The sequence below is a fragment of the Acipenser ruthenus genome, chromosome 8 (genome assembly GCF_902713425.1).
Source record: "Acipenser ruthenus chromosome 8, fAciRut3.2 maternal haplotype, whole genome shotgun sequence".
Classification (NCBI taxonomy): Eukaryota; Metazoa; Chordata; class Actinopteri; order Acipenseriformes; family Acipenseridae; genus Acipenser; species Acipenser ruthenus.
In genome coordinates this window covers 49111027-49133765 of record NC_081196.1, presented here as the reverse complement: position 1 = coordinate 49133765, position 22739 = coordinate 49111027, and the positions used below count along the sequence as shown (strand labels likewise).

General features: G+C 35.3%; 1 protein-coding gene across 2 annotated transcripts; it reads right to left on the bottom strand.

The window, feature by feature from the left end:
• Positions 1 to 654: 654 nt before the first annotated feature.
• LOC117407407 (interleukin-18 receptor 1-like) lies at positions 655 to 17039 on the bottom strand. Of its 2 annotated transcripts, none has more exons than XM_034012400.3 (11): positions 16826 to 17039; positions 12434 to 12494; positions 11806 to 12058; positions 11344 to 11518; positions 10480 to 10627; positions 10254 to 10322; positions 9378 to 9510; positions 9033 to 9193; positions 5918 to 6076; positions 5393 to 5557; positions 655 to 3564 (listed from the first exon to the last, which is right to left on the bottom strand). In XM_034012400.3, the coding sequence occupies exons 2-11, from the start codon at positions 12486 to 12488 to the stop codon at positions 3221 to 3223; spliced, it is 1662 nt and encodes a 553-aa protein (XP_033868291.3). In that variant the 5' UTR covers positions 12489 to 12494; positions 16826 to 17039; the 3' UTR covers positions 655 to 3220. The 2 variants fall into 2 exon arrangements, with proteins under 2 accessions (XP_033868291.3, XP_033868289.3); XM_034012398.3 differs by lacking the exon at positions 16826 to 17039 and adding an exon at positions 15249 to 15456.
• Between the last annotated feature and the right edge of the window lie 5700 nt (positions 17040 to 22739).

Sequence of the window (22739 nt, the reverse complement as noted above, 5' to 3'; positions counted from 1 at the left end):
TCTGCAGGCTAATTACAGCTTTCTGTTTATAATCTTTTTTCCCCAAATTAATTTCCTTTCATCCTCTTTCACTTTTGGTTTGAGGCAGTCAAAATTCATAGACTGGGTTTTATATTTAACTAAGGTGTTTTACCTTTATAATCCCTGCACTAGGATTTGCGTTCCACATCATGTTTTGCTCATATCTAGAACTACATTCCCAATTGTGATTAACTTTGCCAAAGACCTTTTTTCTTTTTTTTTTTTTACACATATTATTAAGTGAATCCTAATTAATCTGGGGATTAACAAGGCTAACTGTCTGTCAAATCGACCTTCTGTCTGTACAGTATGTAACATAGTGCTGTATGAGACCCTAGTATATCAGAAAATTAGCATTTAAAATAAAAAAATGTTGGGGACAGTAGTCTTTTTCATACACATACAGTGGATGTACGGGACTGTAAGCCATGGTGATCTACTCTTTTCATTTTTTACAGCAATCCCTGTCCATGAGATCATATTTCAGCTTCACATTATGTGATCCAATTCCTGAAAATCATATATAAAAATATGAGTATAGATAGTATTTAACAAATGTTATTCCACTAGAAGGCAGCGTCAAGCCTTCCCAGTTTCTGACCCTCATTAACTTTTAAACAGACAAGAACCAGAGACTGTGTTCAAATAAGCTTTTTTTAATGATATTTCAACTATATAAACAGTAGAATAAAAGGTTCAACCATTTAAAGATCTACAAAATAGTCCAAGACAATCCCCATATGCCAATATATTACATACTGGGGACCATGGATGTTAATGCGATGGAGGCAAATGTAGAAAAAAGTGCAATGACACCAATAAAAATCCTTTCTTGTACTTGCTTGCTCTTCAGGACCACTACAGTTATTGCCTTCTCTGTAGTTTCTCCAGGTTGTCTAGCAACAACAAAGACTATATGTGCAATTTCAATTTCACAAGGTAATCAGTTATTGACGTTTACTTGCATCTAGACAGCAGATAATTGACGAAACAGCAAATTGTGTTTCTGTGTAAATCAGCTAAACTATTTACAGTATCTGCAATATTGTATACAGTTTGGCAAAATGTTATTTCTATCCATCTTTAGGAAATTGGTTCATATGGCAATTGCAGAGCAGAGAAGGCGATAACTACAGTGTTCAGGAGTTCTCACAAATACAAGAAAGCATTTTTATTTGTGTCATTGCACTTTTTTCTACATTTGGCTCCATCACATTCACATCTAGGTAATATGTTGACATGTTACTAAACTAAAAGAGCAGTTCTGTGTGTACTGTATCAAGAAGAGATCTTGAATACTTTAAAAAGATCTGTCTTCTCAAATACCTCTCCTTTTCAGTGTTTGTTTTCATCTGTCACAGGTACACCCTCAATACCCTATAACTTTAAAAATGAGAGTTGACTGCTAATATTATGGGATTCTTGCTAAAACACTTCCAGGTACTTCTATATGCGTTATCAAAAAAATCTGAGATGATGTGGGGGAAGATTCCAAAATGTTGCCCATTTGGTGTGGAATGACCCTTATCTAAATCCTAGTGTGTAGTCTTCAACCATTGCTGCTATTGTACAGAATAGTCATTTCTTCTGTAATATGTAGCCGCCCTCCTCCCCTCCTCCAATGTATTGGTGTACAATCATAATGTTTTTTCCTTTACGCAGATCTTGCATGGATGTCTTATTGTCTAAGCCCATGCGTGTTACACTAGCAATTCTCCTTACATAGATTTCTCACTTGTATATGCCATTGTCTGCTTCTCTCTTGTATATGTCATTGCCTTTTGTACAGGATAGAAGAAGTTTGTTGCCTTTATCAATGAACTGCTGACTTTACAGAACACTGTTGTATTCTATGATTCTCTCAAGAGTTCCATTACAGGTGGTGTCAAGTGGACATTAACCTTTACACTGGCACATTGTTTTAACCTCTGGATCTCCATGATATGCATGTCTGCCCAAAACAAAATGTGGATGTTTATGTACTATATGATAACTCTTCTCAACACTTGTAGTTTTCAATTAAGCTGATATTTGTGGTGTAAAACATCGGTATTAGAAAATATGAAGTGAAATATGAAGTGAATATGAAGTGAATTTTAAAAATCTATTTATTCCGTGGAGTGTGCAGGCTTAACATAAATTTCTAATGAAATGATTCACAAGAGAAAGCAAGATATGTAAAATAATACTATACATTGACGATAAAGATTTAAAAGCAAATATATGGAATGCTTTTCATTTCAAGAAGTAAGAATTCTTCTATTTGGTTTACGCTTCTTGGCATTTCAAATCATGCACATGTAACCATGTTATAGACACTTTTGAATATGTATTATCCTACAGTGCATAAAAAAACAGTTCATAGAAATATGTAAACAGTCATAGTTTTAAAAGCGTACAATACAATGAAGTAACATACACAATGCATATGCTCAACTTGAATATTGTGAAACTATCAAATTCAGTATTTCCATCATAATCATAACTTATAACAATAGCTTAGTCATAAATTCTAACAATAACAAGAGAACATTACAAATTAGTCAGCAAAATAAAATAAAAACCTTTAAACAAATGTACATACCTCGTGATCTCTAGCTCTGTTCAAATGGTGACTAAACCTGAAAATGTTCGTCAATGTGGTTGACGACTCACTTTTAACATAATGTTAATGTTAATGTACACTTGCAAAAAAGTCCTATGTGAATTCTCTGATGATGTAATTGTATGATAACGCTATAGTTCCTATTTTACAATGTATTCAATAATTAGCATCAGCATTTTTGCAATTTGATAAGACATGCTCAGAGTTTGAAGCACAAAGGCAAACCAGTACTGTCTTCAAAATCGCTCAGGAACATGTTAATAAGGTCACATTTTGACATTTTGAATGTTTAGCACCAAAATCACTTCATTGGGCTCTATGTGCCAGTTTGTGCCTTTTTTTTAGCGTTAGTGCTTTGTGCCCTGATCAAAACTGAATCATATAGGTGACAATAAATTATATGTAGCAGTCTTTCACCTGTTTTATAAACACCCCCCCCCCCAAAAAAAAAAAGAAAGAAAAAAAGAAACCTTTGAATATATTATACTGTAAATAGAATAATGTATGGCTCAGAAAGCATTCACACAAGACATGTCTCAGGGCTGGAAGGTACATTATTGAAGACTTTAAGTGATGTGCCATAGTGGTTACATTTTAGAGCATTTTCACTTCTTCTGGATCAGATGAAACATGTTTTTTTGCTGGCATCAGGTACTGCACTTTCTTCCAGAATCGTGAATTGACTTTCATGGACTCACTGTCCTTCCATTTTACCGTCCCATTGGACTTTACAAGTAGTTGGAGTGACTCCGGTAAAGAGCCTAGGTCCTTTAAAGGCTTATACTCAATTAATATGATTTTTATTTTTCTATCAACCAATGCATTATGTAGACCAGTTACTAATTCATATTGCCTTTCACTATCCATATTTTTCTCACTCAGAATCATTATTAATCTTCTGCTTTTTTCAATGTATTCCAATACACCATCAACAAAAGCTGAAGAAATCAAACAAACAAAAAACAAAACATTATTATTATTACAACTACTACTACTACTACGACTACTACTACTATTATTTGTTATTTCAAGACAACTAATTTCATATTGAAAATCTTTCTAATCTCTTTTGGTGCCCTAAAGTTTAGGGATCCTGATGAGCAAAGGGCATACCATGAGTTACAGTAATTACTTGTATTAATCTAGACAGTACACAATACAATGGTGAGTCAAGTCATCACCTGATAAAACATATTGTAATGCAACTGGTCCTGCTGGGCCCCGAGACATACTTCAAAGTAAAGACAGGGGAAGCCAACACTTAAACACAAACGCCTAAGAAGATCTTACAGTCCTGCTGCAGAGCGTCTCATGTTTATTGTGAAGCACAAGGCAGAAATAATGTGTGCATGGGCCTGGTTTCAAACTCAGTGCACTGTTAAACAATCTCACAAATTGACCTGAAGTTATTAAGTAACCATTGCAGTATGATGTGATGCAATACAAGTTTCTGAATACTTGAGGGGAGCGCAGCTCTCTCGTTGTGTCATACCAACTTGTACTGTGCAACACCCTAAACTAAAATGTACAGAAGCAGGGTTTCAAAACACAAAAAGGGGGAAGTCGGACATTGCACATTATAGATTAGTCAGGCTGTGTTTTTCTTTCTACACAGTAGTTTTGGAATATCCAGTTTTGTAGCAATCAATTTACACAGTCTAAATACATGCATTTTTCTTTCATAAATCAATGACCTGGAATAATGGCTGTTTCGACAATATTTAAAAAAGTCTTAATATGAGTTTAAATATAAAAAACTAAACTGCTCAGTTTTCACCCCTCTGGCACCATGACTGTCCCCTGACCAAAGCTGAAATGAATAGTGTCAGCCTCTGAATTTAAAACTAAAAAAGTTAATTGCTCATTATTAATACTAATAATGCTTTTAATCTGGGTGCACACAATCGTTCATATGCAAAACGACAGGTAATCTGCTGTAAATACTTATTAAATAAGTGGCAAGTGGATTGAATAGCTGAGATAAGACAGTATTTGTACAGTGTAAATTATATTGTGGTTATAATGTTTTGGCTTGACTTGATTGCTATTGTGTGTCGAGGAAGGGATGCACACACACACACTTACTGAAAAAATCAGCACCTTCAACAAACTGAAAGAGGCTCTGCAGTTCTACAGCAAAGTTACTGTGTTCAGAATATATATTTTTTTATTTTTGTGTCCAATGATTGGCATATACTATCATTATTGATCTTGTTTAACAAAAGAAAGACATTCACCAAAAATAGGGGCGTGGTGAGCAACACAAAGGTCTGGTATGTCGTTAATTTATTAATATTTATTTACCCAATACTTACAACACTTTTTAAAATAGAAATCTGGACAATAATTCATAAAAAGGCCATATCACAAAAAAAAAGTGCTATGATTTGTTTATTTAGCAGACGCCTTTACCCAAGGCGACTTACAGAGACTATCAACCGTACCATATTCAGTTTTTACTACTGTGCTTTATTCGCAATATCGGTACGGTTGATGTCAACTGCTTTAAAAAAAGAAATCATACCTGAGGCACCTCTAAGAATTCCATTAAAGTTCAAAAATTGCTTTTAAAATGGTGACACCGCAATCATTCACCTATCTTGTAAGCCACGGTATTCCTACAGTATAACGTACTGAATTAGAAATTTTAGCAAATAATTCAGCAAATCCAAAAGCAATTACTGGTATGTGTAGTTTCTTGTTTGATTTATACAGTTCACTTGCTTCATTTGTTTAGTGATTAAAAACAAACATAAACACCCTTACCTCCCCCCGGAAGGACATCTCGCTCATAAATGCACAGCTGGTAACCAAGCTGTTCCTCGAGAACTTGAGGCAGCACCTCAAGCGCAAAAGTCCTTTCCTCTTCAGCACAGGACGAAGTACTACCAGCCTTATCGTAAGTTACGTAAGCATCATATTCCTTGAAATCTGAAAGAGTTGACGGTCTCCAAGTAAACACACTGTGCCTGATATATATACACACACACGCACATTTTTTGCGAGAAAAGGCATTTTAGTCTTGCAATACGTTACATTATGAGGACTGATCTAAGACTAATATTTCTCCAAATGCTTTGGACTGGATTTGTTTGGGAGTAATTTAGATTAAAATAACATTAATTACCTCCCCTTTACTGGCAGTTTACGACTTGCAGGATGTATACCATTTAAGATAAATTAGTAGTATCCATAATTTTTATTCTTTGTATGCTTTAGTTTCTGATTCTTAGTATTCAAAATTACAAGATTATAAAACAAACAAAAATATATATATCCAAATCACCTTACCTCCAATAGTCTCATCTTTGCCTGTGAAGGCTCTGTAGAAAAGGACGATATCTACTTTTAGCAATACACAGATAACAATGACTGTGACGATGGTAATCATAAGAACAACTACCATTATAATTCCAGAAGAGAAGGAGCTGTGACTGATGTCTGTAATAACTGGTGAGGAAAAAAAAATACAAGAAAATATTAAAGAAAACCCCAGCAAAATATTTTGTTGTACATCTTTCAAAAGACATTTACCATTACAAATACCAACATAAAGGTATATTTAAAGTTTTAATATTTGAATGGATTCAGCACTAAAGTTGTGTCACATCCTGCCGAGTTAGAATAAATTCAGTTGAACGACTGTGACTCTCCATACAAACTTTATGGAAAAACTGTGAGTGTTGACACAACTACAGTATTCCGTAAGGGATTTAAAAAAAAAAAAAAAAATACTAAGGGACAGATGTACTAAGATGGGCCAGTGTCAGCACAAACATTGCATTTTGGTTACGGCAATGGCAAAGTGCACATTTTGTCATATGTACTAAGAAAAATATGTTAACGAAGAGAGCCGCAATATGCTAATTAAAATATTATTTGCGTCATCTTAGCGAGAGTTGTGCGACATTTTTTCAAATAAAATAGCGGCTGCTGCAGCAGAGAGTGCCCTAAAGATAACGTCTATACATGCAAGGGTGCAAGAATCAAATTTTACCTACTTTAGTACTGTCATTATATATTATATATATATATATATATATATATATATATACATATACACATACTATATATATATATAAACTCTCACCGTTGACAGTTGACCGTGTTGAACCTGTGAGACGTATTTTAATTATGCATTGAGCCCTGAGACCCTGTCCGAACAGCAAAAAGGAGAACACGCCAGGCCCCATAGAATGAATGAATGAATGAATGAATGAATAATGAGTGAATAAACAGATTATTAAATGAATAATCACCGAGGTGGATGGTCCTGAAAATGAATACATTGATTATATAATGATTTCATCTTTTGATGTTGGCTGCTGGGGCCCCCTAAGTGCGCGGGCCCCTGTGCAACTGCACTGGCTGCACCGGCTATTCCTCCGTCACTGGCCCCAACCTTCACCCCAAAAAGCTTTTCATAATCAATCATACAGTAGCCCCTCGCTAAACCGGACATGTTTGTCTGACATAAAGAGGTGTCAGGTTTAAAAACGATACAATAAAATCGCACACACATACATTTACAGTTCTCAATGTATTTTAAAATGAAACTAAATGATTTTAGTTTTTTTTTTTTAATTTTATTTGAATTATTATTATTTTTAACTTGGTCTACTTAGTAGCCTAGACAATTAACACACAATAGATCATGGTCCTATACAGATGCTAAGAAGTTCTTAAAAAATGGATGCAGTTGTAAGTGTCGCAATTGCCCACAGCTTTAGTACATCTTATTACAATATTTTTGATCCCTCATTTGCACTATCTCCACCCTGTTTTTACAAATTTCTGTAGGAACGCCCAGAATTACATATTTACTTAAGGCTAAAGCGGAGATAAGAACTGCGGCTGCAAACCCTTCGTTAAAATGATGCTAAAAGCGTTGCATTTGTTTAGTACATTTCACGCTACACTTCCGACTGGTTTGCATGTGGTTTGCAACGATTGTGACAGATGCAACACTTTAGTACATCTACCCCTAAGTGTTGAATCGGTAAAAAAACTGTGCATTATTTTCTTACCGATTCAACACTTTGAATTGTTTCTGCCACTTAAAACATTTCTTCCTAATTGATACTTCTTCGATAACGAGATTCAATTGATTGTTCATTTGGTAATATGATTTGGTTTTTGCTCCTTTGTTACGCCAAGTTCAAACATTTCAAATGTTTGTCTCTCACATTACATGAATGTTGTTGTGAGTTTGAAATCACACTTACACAGTCAAAAGTGCCTTTTGTAAGTGAAGATAGTAGTGGGAACTATGTTTTACATATAGAACATATAAGTGGCATTAGAAAAATAAAAATGGAAAAAAAACAAAGCAATGTGAACCAGGAACGGAGAGTAAAGTTATTGATCGTTTTGCCAAACCTAAAATAGATGAAGAACTAAGTATCATTGCCAGTGATCAGTTTTCGAGAAGTACTCAGGCAAAATGTAAGTGGGCTGTAAGCTTGTTTGAACAATGGTTAAACTAAAGAAATGCAAAAGCTGACTTTACATCTAACGTTCATGTAATTAATGTAAATGTACTAAGTGATGATGAAATTGCTGTTCCTGAACTTGTCCAGAAGATGTGAAATAAAAATTAGAAGGGGGAATGTTTCTGTGGAAGTTAATTTGTAATTATGAAAATGTGTTTTTACATTGTTAATGTATAATTGTATTACTTTCATTTGACAATATGAAATGTTAAACTGAAATCACAAGCCCTTTTCTAAGTGTTATGTTTGAAATGTGTAAAACTATAATTAACTATTTGTTGAAGGTGGTATTCGCTTTTCTGTTGAATTCTTCTGACTGTAGTTTCATTGACGAATCAACAATGTTCTGTGGCTTTGTAGCACAAACTGTGGATTAGTTAATCAACATATCTGCTCCGTACTCCCCTTCTCTTCGAAGCCACACAGCGACTTTTAATTAGAAGATTAGTAGAATTAATCAATGAAAAGATCAAAGGGTGACATCACAGAAATGTTTTTAAATTGTTTACTCGCCATTCAACTTATGTATGTTTCGATACAAATGTTGACATTATAACTGGAGTTTGCAAATTTAGCACATTGTTTCATTTTGTGTTTAATTGAATGTCAGCAACGCCCAGCTACTAGGTAATAGGCACCCCAGCATGTTTTTTTGTCTATAAAAAGAAACCATTTAGACATGTGAAATATTTTCGGTCAGATATCCTATTGTAGCCTATTCCATTGCAGTTGTATATAAAAGAAAATAATAACTACGCCAGAACTCGTTAGTAAAATCAAATTAAAATGTTTAGCCTCTTTTTGTTTGTCTGCAGGTACAGTATATAAAGGTGTGACATTTACAGTAGTTATATAAAATCAATAACAATATGAACAATTCCTTATTGTATATTATTAAACTGACCGAAGCCTACCTTTTTTTTTTATTAAGATGATTGATCCAGTTCCACTCTTCGTAGTGCTACTTAGTATGCAGTCATATTTCATATTGAGGTGTTCTTCTTGAACATTTTTAAATATTAATGGTGACATTATCTGATATGAGTTCTGAGGTTCCTTTTCTGTATGTTCTCCACTGAAAAACAAAACACATACTGCTTTAGAACAGTAGCAATACAAAACAAAGGGTGTAAAAAAACACAATTTTGGTTAGGCAGAGATATCATGTAGAACATGCTGGAATACTGGAATATACCACTATGTGTGTTGTTATTTTGACCAATGTTCCAATAAACCCATTTGTCATAAACAGTACATACGTTCCATCTTCTGAGCATACATGGTGGTTGTCCTCACACATAGAAACAAAGGAATCGTTCTTTTTCCAATACAGAGTTACAAATGGGTCATCTTTATACAGAATTGCTGTGCAGTTGATTGTTGTTTCTTTACCTAAACAGTTCACGGTATACAAATACCATAACAAAGAAAACAAACAAACATACAAAAAGATGTACAGTTTTATTCCTCAACAGTCACGATATGTGCTTGAAAAAAAGAATGACCTAAACAAGCTTTTGATCTGGTCCCCTGTACAGTAGTAGTGGTACAATATGGTATGTTTGTTTACTAAAGTGGAATTGCTCCCCTACAACATCTCCAAATATCACATTGCAGAGAATGGAGAGGTAGCTCTTCCACTATAGCAGGCTGATTTAATTACGTATTGGTGTAAAATCATATCCTTAGAGGTTTTACCAGTGTGGCAAATAAAATCTGCTCAGCGTGTTCAGAACTGAAACCAATTGCAAGTACAGTAGATAGCTACAGACAAAGGTTTAGCATCACCTAGAATTTTAGATTGAGACATAATACAAATAAACTATAGGAAGATAATGTAGAACTTGTATTTAACATCATGTAATCAAAGAAACTACAAAATGATATTGCAAAATAAGCCATACTAGTACTACAGTATTTCATGTTAGTTTTCAAAATTTTTCAATTTTTGTCAGCTTTTCGTTAAGTATATGGAAAGCTACAAAACGGTTTGTAATTCAATATGTTAACGGAACAATTTTCAGCAGGGTTCATTCGACTTCATGAAGGAAAATTAGGTAATTCTATAGGGTGATGCAAACCCTTTGGCCATAGCTGTATGCCACTCAAATGTGCATCATTTCATAGTTACATACCTATTTCTACTTCAACTGCAACCGTTCCAATAGGAAATGTCATCTTAGGGTCCAAACTTTCAGGAGAATCTAAACGAATAAATGAATAGATTCAATAGAATTGGTACATATTCAAATGTAATTTTTATTTTATTATTACCACATATTTAACTACTGCACATTTAAGAAAACTTAACATTTAATTACTGTATCTTTGTTAGTTCTATAAGAGACACAGGAACCTTACCTTTTACAACCAGGTTTATTGTTTTTGATATATTGTATTCTTTTCCATCATATTCAACAGAATATATGCAGGTGTAATGCCCAGAGTGTATTTTTGTTGTTCTGTCAATATGCATTTTATTTTCTGACGTAATTATTTTATCGCAGTCCTTTAGAAAAAAAAGATTGTATGTCAAATACACTTTAAAAAAAAAAACTGAAATACTACATACAATCTAGATTTATATTTGCCATATTAAAGCTGATTAACAGCACACAAAAACAAGACATGCAAATATGCAATGTACTTTGCCATGCTGAAACATTTCAATCCTCATCCTTTGGGGCAACAGTTTTTTCAGTGCTTAAATAGAAGTGTTACGTGGTTTATTCTGTAGTAGATACATTTTAAACTGTTGAGAAATTAAACTAGCATCAGAAAACCTTCACTGGAAGCATATGCCGGGTCTATAGATGACAGACCCAAAGCATGCTATTTTTGAACTGCTACCCTAGAATACTGTTCAAACATGCCATTTGCAATTTAGGTGTGTGATATTTAAGGGTGCACAACATAGAATAGATCATCCATAGCCTCATTTACAATCCGAATTTGATCAGTTTCCTGATATAGTATTAATGTTAGCAGTCCACTGGTCCCCTTTATCTTGTACTTTTGGTTATTTGCTTGTATTTAAAGCAGATGCGATGTTTACTTCTATCTGCATGTGCCAAATTGATTTTAAAAATTCATGGAAACAAGCCAAAGATCATCAGCAAAAGAAAATGGAGGACCAGTGATACCATTGCTGATCTTATTAAGAGATAATAAAAAAGGATATCTTTGTTAGCACTCCTCTTAATATATATGAAATAAGACAGGTACCTTCACCCATGTTACACGATGCTTAGTACTGGAGAACAGTTCCATCTCTGGACAGATGAGATTAGTGGACTGGTCAACAAAACTGGAACGTAAGTATTCATAATTGCTGTTGTAACACTTTCCTTTGTACACTTCCAACTCAAGTTGTTCGGATTCAACAATATGTGTTTCGTTTCTGTGTTACACAAGAAAATGATACATTGAAAGAATAAATCATTATGTTGTACATTGGAGTGTTCAATTTAATTAAAAAGTAATACAATATTTTATTTTTTTAAATAAATTGTAATAAAGACATACTTTGGTCTATTCAAGTGACCTTAACAGCAGCTGTTCTAAAAACCATCACTGCCTCGATAATTAAGAGAGTGCATGTAAATAAAAATATTTAAAAGTCCACTTCCTGAGCACTATGAAAAAAGAACATTGGCCTAAATGGTAACCACAAGCATCCACACTTACCTTAGAGTGCACTTATACACTCCAGTGTTGTTTAATGTAACTCCCAGCAATCCGAGTGAATTTAATTCAAAGAACACCTTCTCTGTTTGTGTGAGTTTCAAAAACCCACTACTTGTATTTACACTCCATTCAACTGTATAACCAGAATTCTGTAGCTCACTCCAACTTGCGTTCTCTTTGCATTTGTTGCAAGTTAAAATGGCAATTTCTCCTTCAAGAGCACCAATATGTACTCCAGAACACCAACCAGTGCCTGTAAAATAATAACACAAATGATCTTCCTTGCAGTTCAAAGGGTTATACACTTTTGCTTAATGCTTAATTCTGTAATAATCACTAGAGAAATACTTTTTGTACAGCTATTTTTTACATACTCTACACAGTTAATTACCTATAAAGTTAAATAACAGGGATGGAAATAAGACACCTATTGCACAGTAGTGTCATTATTGCATACCAGTGTCACCCATTCCAAGTTTTACTACAAGCTTGATTCACAGTGTACAGGTAATAAGCTCAAGTGTGTCTTATTAAACTCAAAGTGAAACCAGAAATTGAGCAAGCTGCTATGAAACTGCAGTCTTATTTCCATCCCTGAATAATGTACTAGAATAGAAAATGCTTTTACCTTTACACATTTCTAAAATAATCACCAGAATTCCAAGCTGTTCCTTTAGATGCATTCTTGTCTGGGAAAAATAAATGATGTAAACAATATTGCATGACTATATATTATCCAGTTTATAACACCTGTAGTAAAATATATTTTTATATTTCAAAATGCATACAAGTTATCTTCATACATTAATATCCAGCCTGGTGAGAGCAGCACATTATAAAATATACATTTCTTCAGTTTACTGTGACAGGGTTATAATGGAGGCAGTTTTATGAACTCACAGTATGTATGCGTACTGTAACACTTGTATCCGGAAACTAATTATCCAATTGGGATGGAACTTGGTAGTAACATTATTTAGCATAAGTTATTGAGAGTACCAGAGTGTGGGGATATACAAGGATGTCTGTCTGTCCGTACATTTGTCCATATGTATGTCATACTTATATTTTTACATGTATCTTGAAAACAGTTATTCCACATTCTGTAAATCTGTCATTTTGATATATTTCACTATGATACTAACACCTTGTATGCATACCAAATGGTCCTAATTACCCCCCATCCAATTTTCAACTAGTCATACTGTTCTATAGATATTGTTGCCGTGTATAGTACACAACATGGCCATTCACTTTTTCGTCATACAGACGGCTTTAATCTTTATTTTTTTAACAGCCGTGGCGAGGATGCAGGTATGTGACATACAGTACTTGTTTAACTTATAAGAATGACCATCAACAGCCCATTCTTCCCTTTTGAGAGCTCATTGACCACTCATCCATGTAATACTACAATACCATGAACATGCACTGAGTATCCTCCATGTATTATAGCAGGCTATGAAAAAAAGATGAATACTTGTGTCTATTTAAATAGTTTATTATAAATATGAAAGTGTTAAAGATATGTGTGCAGTTACAGCTTCTATTCAGATGTATTAAAATTAAGGCAGTCTCAGTCACTCATTACATAGTAGACTCTCACTAATCTGAACCCATTAGTGATTGGTTTGAGATACTGATTGTTATCTGTACCATACTAAAAAGCTTTTTCTGAAGGGTTTTCTGTACTGCAGTACCATGTCAGCAACTTACATCCCCTGCCATGGCTGAACATTCAAACTTAGAGCTATCTATGAGTATGATGAACATGTTAATAACCATGACATACTGTGTATAAACGGTATATATAGAAGAACAGAATAATAGTCAACTCAAATGTATTAATAATATTGGGGGAAAAAAACCTGCATCTTTTTTCTGAAACAAAAAACACTAAAAAAGAACAGGCAAGTAACTTAAAACAGTAATTCACTGCCTCTACATGCACCTGCCACTTTGGTATCTTTTATTACAGTATTTTTTAGAGGATGGATGAGGGAGATTCAGAGGAGGGAGGATGGAGATTCAGATCAGGGAGGATGGAGTTTCAGAGGAGGGAGGAGGGAGTTACAGAGGAGGGAGTACATAATGATTCCTTTTTGCCTGATGTACAAAGTTGACCTAATATGGACACTATATATGCATTCTTTTCCAAAATATAATCACTTACAATCTTTCACTCTGTCCTGTTACTACATGATTATAAGGACCCTTTCTATACTCTACTTGCCTGCACTGGTTTTCATAAAAGGAAAGGTTGCAGATAACGTACTGAAATACATGACTCCAGTTGATAATCAACATAAATATTATGTACATTAAAGTACTTTTTCAATTTACATTTAGGCATTTTATGTACAGGGTACTTATTTTGTTCATTCAAGAATGTGAAAGGCAGGAAATAGTGGAGCTGGTCCGGAACCTCAGCTCTGGCTCCATGCTCCGGAGCGCTCCTGTGACCCAGCTCCGCTCCAGCTCCCACTCCCGGTCCGGAGCTCAGCTCCAAAAACTGTCACGCTCCTCTCCGGCTCCAGGCCCTGCAGCTGGCTCCAGGGCTCCGGGGCTGGAGCAAGGCCAAGCCTAGTTTGTATACTGTGGCCTAGTTTGTATACTGTGGCCTGCGGCGGGGAAGACTGGACAGCAGGCACGCAGAAATACACTTATTTACAATTGAAGAAATAGTCCGGTCCCCCGCGCAAGTTCAGTGCAGCACCCCTAAAGTCCCATTCGGCGTACTGCGAGACCCGACGCTACAATACTACAATAGTTTGATCTTATAACTGTTACACTCTTCTCAGTCAACTAAACAGTGCACTGTATATTCCAACACTAATGAAACAACTGCGTAAAAACAAACACCCGCGTTGTTAATAAAGACAAGAAATAGAGTCAGTAATTTGCATAATATTAAATAGTCTATATTCCTTGTCTTTCTAATTGTGATGATCTCAGATTAGCTATGACAGACCTGACAATTGTCCATATAGGGTGAAGATTATCCTAGGGCTGTTCTCACCCGAGGTGAGGAATACCCCTGGCTAGTTCTCTGTGGTTTGGAATCTTACACTGTGTGTCTTGGTAGTTAGACGGTATCTTATCTTCAAATCAGAATACGTAACATTGGGTTATCTTTAGGCTACACTACATAATCGTGGTGCTTGCAAGGACTTAAAAAGGAGATGTTTTTATTTATCGAGAGAGACTGTTTATCTGATACATTATTGAAAAGTATAAACTGTAGCTTGTATCGTTTGCCAATGCTTTAAATCAACATATCTATATAAAAACAAACATTTAAACAAAAACAAACGTCTCTGCGTTTATTTTACTATACAGTATGTTCCAAAATGCATTTTAATTTTAACTTTCATTAAACGCTACTATTTTACCATAGATCCACTTTTTTGTTTGTTTTAATTGTCATTATTAAGCGTTCTTACCTTATTAATATGATGGCAATGGCTTCGGCAAATACTTTCAATGCAGCTGTTAAACTGTGCTGGGGCGAATTTACTCAACTAGTTATGACACTTTCTTTTTATAAATTCGGGACCAGTTCTTATTTTTTTTTTTTTTTTTTTTTTTTTATAAATTCACGTGAAGTTCCTGTAGGTGAAACTGAAACACAACTAAAAACAGTGTGTAGGCGGAGCACCCCCCTCCCCCAGCTCCAGTTTTTTTTTTTTTTTTTTTTTTTTTTTTTAACTGTAGGAATTTCCGCGAATCAAACCATAAACCTAAACAGTCAGAGGAAAAGTCCCAGAAAGTATTTTTTTAAAGCATATTTTCCCTTGAAATGAAAATTAAATGTTTCCTACAAACTATAGTTGCTTTCATGCTTTTAAATACAGTTTTAAAACGTTAAACTTAGCTACGATGTTCTTGATACATTTTGATCTAAATCATATAATTAGATACCGATCCGGTGTATATATATATATATATATATATATATATATATATATATATATATATATATATATATATATTGACCACTTACATAAATAAGGCATTGTAAGGCTTTGCCACTTTTTCTGTCTGCAAATGCAGGCTCGAGCCTGACAAACTTTGTTTCACCATTGTTCACGTAAGCGTCAGTTGGTTGAATGGTACCAAAATGATATATTGTTCCAGTGAACTTAATAACCAATAGCCATACACAGCTAATTTATGAACAATTTCAAAATAACAATTCATTTTTTTTCTACATGTCTACCATTGTTAACGTCGATACGCGGTATGTTTACCCTTATAAATACATGTACTATTGGCAACAGTATAAATAAGAGATCATGTGTCACAGAAAAAAACAAAAACAAAAACTACTTCAGGATCTGTAACAACAGTGCATTTAACAAAGAGCATAGCAAACCATTAAACACTAAACATTTAAATAGATATCCATTTGGATATCAGCTATATTTATTACCCCCCCCCCCCCCCCCCCCAAAAAAAAAAAACAAGCTTTAACAACAGTTTATCAAAACATGCTCATAATGACCAATAATACTGATTCTCATATTTAAAGATAAGTTGTAACAGCCACTGGTAACAGCCCAGCCTTTTTTTAGAATGTGCAACGTGGGTTATAGGAAGTGGTTGAGTGTGTTTTTTGTTGATGAGCACCACAAATAAATTGTCTATTTACTATCTCTGGGAGACTTTAATTTGAGTGAAGCTTCATGCAAAATATTTCATCCTAAACACACATCTTTGGACATTTTAGATATAATAAAGTATTTCTTTAAATATAATTTCCTAAAAGACTGCTGACTGTGCACTCTGTCTTTCATTTCCCCTACATCACGAGCTGAATGCATGACTGCCAAGTCTTGTTTTCCTTTTTCCTGAAAGAATGGGGGGTTGTGCTGATTCCAGTGCTTTGACTAGCATCAGCAGGTTCAGTCTTTATGGTATCTGAGTTAGTCATAATTTGCAAAACAAGGTTTCAAAAATGAACCCTTTTCACAGGTTTATAAAATAACATTTTATACACATTTTATAGAAAACAACTCACCAGGTTTTGAACAGTTGCTGGTTATGGAATAGAAAATGGCAACTGTTGCACCCGATCGGACTGTAATCAATGCATTGAATCGGCGTTATCAAGACACATCTGACCCATTGGAATGGTCTGTGTGGTCCCCATGAGTAACACATGGGGTCCGTTAGGTGATCACCAACGCATTGAAAGGTGATGATAGGGCTGCCCAGTCTCATGAGAGAAACGTTAACAGATTGACGTTTCTGCATTTCTCCTTTCTGGTGGAAAAAACGTTTTCACTTTCAACCACAGTGCTTCGCGGCAGCTTTTGTCGAAATTCTTTTTTTTTATTTATTTTCTGTGAACATTAGTTTATGGATAATCGTGTTTGCTTTTAAACCAATTAAATTGTTACAAAACAATTACTATTATGTAGTCCATTTGTTTTAATTCCGTACATGGTCTTGTAGTAGTGCTAAAATATACACTGACTTTTTTCTTTATATTTACGGGAAACCTCGCCTAATATAATTTTAGGAAATTACATGTCACTGTACTTGCATCTAGAGCGCGTCTGACGATGAAAATAAAAATACAGCTAAAAACAAAACAGTATTCGGTTCAACAGAGACAGTCAGTAGTTTAAAAACAAATAAGTTAAATGCTCCGTGTCTTTCTGTGTAGTTTGAATTTTGAATGTGCCGCCCCAGTTTGCTCTGCGACGCTCAGCCAATAGGCAGGACGGGACGTTGAAGAGAATTGTGGGATATGTTGTTTTAAAACCTTGAAATATACCTTTGCTTCTATGACTCGCTCCCACATATCCCACAATTCTTTTTTTATTTTATAGGAGGCTGTGTGGTCCAGTGGTTAAAGAAAAGGGCTGGTAACCAGGAGGTCCCCTGTTCAAATCCCACCTCAACTACTGACTCATTGTGTGACCCTAAGCAAGTCACTTAACCTCCTTGTGCTCCGTCTTTCGGGTGAGATGTAATTGTAAGTGACTCTGCAGCTGATGCATAGTTCACACACCCTAGTCTCTGTAAATCGCCTTGGATAAAGGCGTCTGCTAAATAAACAAATAATAATAATAATCTTCCTGTTTTATCAGTAGAACCTTTAACATTCAAGCGGTAGCCATCTTATGGCAGTTTTCAGTATTACATCTAGCATCCATTCTCTTATATACTGTATATAGTGCTGGATTCGTTGACTTTCATATTTGTACTTGTTGAAATCTGTTAAGTTATTCTTTTTGTAATAAAACCTTTTTTTAAACTGCATTCTTGTCTGCAAGCTCATTGAGTGGGCCTGTTGTAGAAACCTGATAACAATTGTATATGTATTTGGTATATAGGTTGTCCCTCTAGCTCTATAAGATAAAACCTATATTAGAGATTGGCGTAGTCGAGATAGCTTGTAGGGGTGTGATAGGACTAGGAAGGGTCATAATTGAGTCCCGCTACAAGTAGTATTAGCACAAAGTGAAGCTATAAACAAAGCACTAGATAACACTACAAACATACAGCAAATATGTTGAACGTACTGTAAAACTGGAATTAAGCAGCAGAGAGCAAAATAAATAAAATAAAGAAAACGTCTAAGAAATCGGAACAAAAAGAACATATAAGAAACAGTGGCTGTGCGCACTCCCTGGTGAGTTCTTGCTGTGGCCACACAAAGGTAGTTACACCAGGTCACCCTTCTCTGGAGGAATTAGCAAGCATGGACTTATGCTGGCAGTCCTGATCAGAAACAGCACTGTGGTCAAGAGCAACAATGAATATATATATATATATATATATATATATATATATATATATATATATATATATATATATATATATGTCTAAAACAAATCCTCTCACATTTTCTGCTCCAAAAATAAAAATGCTATATTTATGCAAGTTGTAGTGAAGAGTTCTAGAAATACAACTCATCAATTCACTCATTTTAAACTATGGAAATCCACTTCCAAAATATTTATTGGTGAACAATTTTAGCAAACATTGAGGTTTCTGTATTTTGTACTATTGAGTGGTGTCCTCTCTCAGAAACATGTTTGTCTTGTCCAATGAGCTCTGGCTGCACATGTTTTTCTCTACCAGTGATAGTCAATGGGAGGTCCAAATCCAGACCTTCAGTACAGTTTGAACAGTGTGCCCAGTTATACAGCAATTTTTTTTTTTACTTGCATTAGCATGTGAAATACTATCAATGTTGGGCCAATTTTAGACAACACAATTCTTGTTATAGCATGGTTTGTGAGACAGCAGGTTTTTCTGTGGTAGGAAGTAAAGATACACAGCATGTGACCCACAGTTTCAGTACTGCTGACGTAGTATCTTCCTGGGGGGTGGGGGGGTGGGGGGGCGGGTGAGGTGTTAATCATAATAAGATTATTTAAAACTGGAAATCTCCCTGAAATTCTGGGGCAGGTTAAATCTAAATGTAGTGACAGTGGATACTGATTATCAGCATCTATCATGCCTCCTCCCTAGACAAATAAGGTAAGAATATGATAAAATAACATCAAATTACACATATTGTGTTTGTGTGTGTGTGTGTATAATGGTTTAGTAATAATTGGCTGTAGTCGGCACTCGGACCCTTATATAGTGAGTGTCAAGATTCATATTTAAATAATACCATACCACAGTAAATATACAGAACTACATGCTATTATATTTATAACAGAAAATTGTGTCATTCATAAACACACTCCTGTTCTGGCCTTTGAGGATGTTAGCTCCTCCTAACATGGCTTTCACGACCCCCAGCCAATCTGGACCTCCTGATCAGCTCAGCGCTGGGCGAGCCTAACTGCTCAATTGGTTGCCCAGCAACGGGTCTCCTGTTCTGCGTCACAGCTGCACACGTTTGTGCAGGAACCAGCGACAGGGCCATCCGCTGTCACAGAAGCATTAAAAACATTTATGTTTGCAAAGATAGGCCTACAGCAGGTTGTCATTCTATTACATGAGAGGCTACATTATATTTGTGTTGCTGACTCTGGAATGCTTGAAGGTATTAAACAGTGCCAAACATGTTCCAAACCAATTACTGTTTCAATTGATGACAACCATGTTTTCTTATTTGCTTCAAAGGCGTGTGCCTGCATGATGGCAGTATGGTGTTGGAGACCCCTGGGTATTTACCTGTTCGCTATATATATATAGCTTTGGAGGTATTTTATAGGATTTTGATGGTACTGTATACATACAGTGGCAACAATATGTTACAATATACCTTTAATTAGTGTTAGTTTAATCAGTGGTTGCTGTAGTGACCTTGACAAGACTACTGTTTCTTCCCAAAGATGCTCAGTCGGGTTTGTTAGCATATTGAGGTGGCCACTGAAGGACCTTTTCTTGTCCTAGAAAGCCTTCAACATATGTGTTTTCATAATGTTCTCATCCATCTCTGAATCCATATTCCCCTTACTGTATCTGCTAACCCCCTTCTCTGCCATGCTGCCCACAGAGTGTGACAGACAGTCAGGGTGGTTGACCTCACTTCCATGCGACGGCCATCTAAATTTTGTGGACTCATCTGACCACAGTATTCCTCTCCCTCAGGCTTGTTAACATGCTCCTGTGCAAATAAGAGGCATTTTCTGGCGCTGACAAAGGGTTTTTTCCTGGCCACGCTGCCTATCAGCCTGATATCACCGTCTGTTACGGATGGCCTGGGCACTCATTTTGGTACTGGTGGCTTTCTGGACGTCGGCAAACAGCAAGGGTGCTGATGTTCTTCTGTTCCAGTAGGACAATCCATCTGTCAGTTCTGGCATTGGTCTTATTGCATTGTTGTGTGATTAATTTCAAATCTGGATGCTGTTTTACATATACAGTAATGAGGCCTTTCTGGTGAAAATCAGGAATTTTGCTGTCTTACAGCAGAGTACAGCTCATGAGCCTGGGACACATTTTCTCAATGGTGAATTGCATAAATGCCGACACACCCAATTTAAAAACCACACAGAAGACATTTCTTAGGGCCAGATATGACTCATCAATGTTATAATTGAATATGTACAAATGCTTATTGAGAACAAAGGCACGGTGTAATCCTAAAATGAATGCATTTTTTTGTTTGATGCTAAATAATAATAATAATTTGTCAGTTCACCTTTTAACATTTGAACTATTCAATAGGGTTAATTTTTTAAATAATGAATTGTAAAAGGTGCCCTTTTCATTTAGAATCCACACCATATGTTCTATTCAATGACTAAATGTTATCAGATATTAATACACACATTATTTCAACTTTTAAAACAGGGCCCATCCTGGTTTTAACAATATTTAATTTTGTTTAATGACAAAAAGCACCAAAAAAACTAAAACAAAACTTCACATGGACTGTTGGGTTTCATAATCTTTTGTTTTGTTCCAACCATAACTTACTTAATTGAATTGAACCATTCTGGGTTCTATTTAGATAATTATTTAATGGATAACTTATAAAGCTTTTCTTGTAATGGCCTACAAGAACTAAACTTGTGTTAAGTTGTCATAAATTAGATATGTCACATAAGACTTAGTTTTACCATTATCCAGACTAATGTAGTCAGGTGGGATGTCAAAAGCTGTTAAGAGATTTAGGGAAAATTGTTCTGGCAGTAAAGGTAATACTTTTCTTTTAAAGTAAGCTCCCCTTTTTAAATGATAGTGTTTCACCAGCAAAATCAGTATTTATAGCCTGTACTGCATTTCTAAAAATGTATTCTGTGTATATAAATATATAACTGGAGAGTGCTTTAATGCATACGTGACACAAACTGACCTGAATGTGGGAAAACATCCAACAAGTTAGGAGATTCTGTGCCACTAGCGCAGCTAATGCAAGTGTTTCCTTGTAAAATTAGCACACACAAAGATAGCACACGTATGGTAATTGACTCTGCACTGTATACAAACCAGGTAGATTATATGTACTGTAACAGGATGTTGAATCTGTCAATGCTTAAGGAAAACTGCAGGTAACCTGAAGCCTCAGACTTGCTGGTTGAGGGTCTGTAGAAGCCTGATTTAGTTTAGAGGATTAATATAAGCCACAACAGTGTTTATTTGTAAAGTTTTTTGTTTGCTGAAGACTAGCTCAATCTCTTTTTCTTTTTAAATCAACCTGTGCTACCTTGTGTATAAGCCCAGTATTCAGTTGTGAATTATTATTCATCAAAGACAGCCCAAACACCATGCCATGATAATGCAATCATATGAAGTCAATTAGTGCAGTCACCAATATTAACCACTAGAGGGATACCAGCACTGAAGTTTCTTCAACTGAAATAGTCTACCAATGGCCTATTCCATGCTTCAGTTGTCTAAATAACGGTACACGCGGCTGTTCTCAGAAGAGCACTTGAAGCCTGCTCATTTTTCAAATACATATACAATAAATGATTTGTAATAATGTAATATCATTTAAAGGAAATATGGAGTGCTTTGCTTTTATAATTCACTCCACTCCACATTACAGCACTCCAGGAAGATATAAGATCATGAACTGTTAAATGTACTTGACAACAGCTTACTTAGGCCCGGACCAAATCAAAACTTTGACAATTGGAGGCTGTGTGGTCCAGTGGTTAAAGAAAAGGGCTTGTAACCAGGAGGTCCTCGGTTTAAATCCCACCTCAACAACTGACTCATTGTGTGACCCTGAGTAAGTCACTTAACCTCCTTGTGCTCCGTCTTTCGGGTGAGATGTAGTTGTAAGTGACACTGCAGCTGATGCATAGTTCACACACCCTAGTCTCTGTAAGTCGCCTTGGATAAAGGCGTCTGCTAAATAAACAAACAACAACAACCCGCTAATTGCACTTGACAAAACTGTATTTAATAGCGTTTTCTATTTTTTTGTAAGTACCTTATTTCTTCTACTCATAAAAAGAAAATGCTATTAAATACAGTTTTGTTAAATGCAATTAGTGGGTTGTCAT

Bases quoted from the DNA above. Each gene is read 5' to 3' on its own strand.
- LOC117407407 (XM_034012400.3), bottom strand. From the start codon at position 12,488: ATGCATCTAAAGGAACAGCTTGGAATTCTGGTGATTATTTTAGAAATG. The intron at 9,511-10,253 runs GTATGTAACTAT...TGAACTGTTTAG, and splicing joins TGCAGTTGAAGTAGAAATAG to GTAAAGAAACAACAATCAAC. The intron at 3,565-5,392 runs GTAAGGGTGTTT...TGATTTCTTCAG, and splicing joins AGATGTCCTTCCGGGGGGAG to CTTTTGTTGATGGTGTATTG.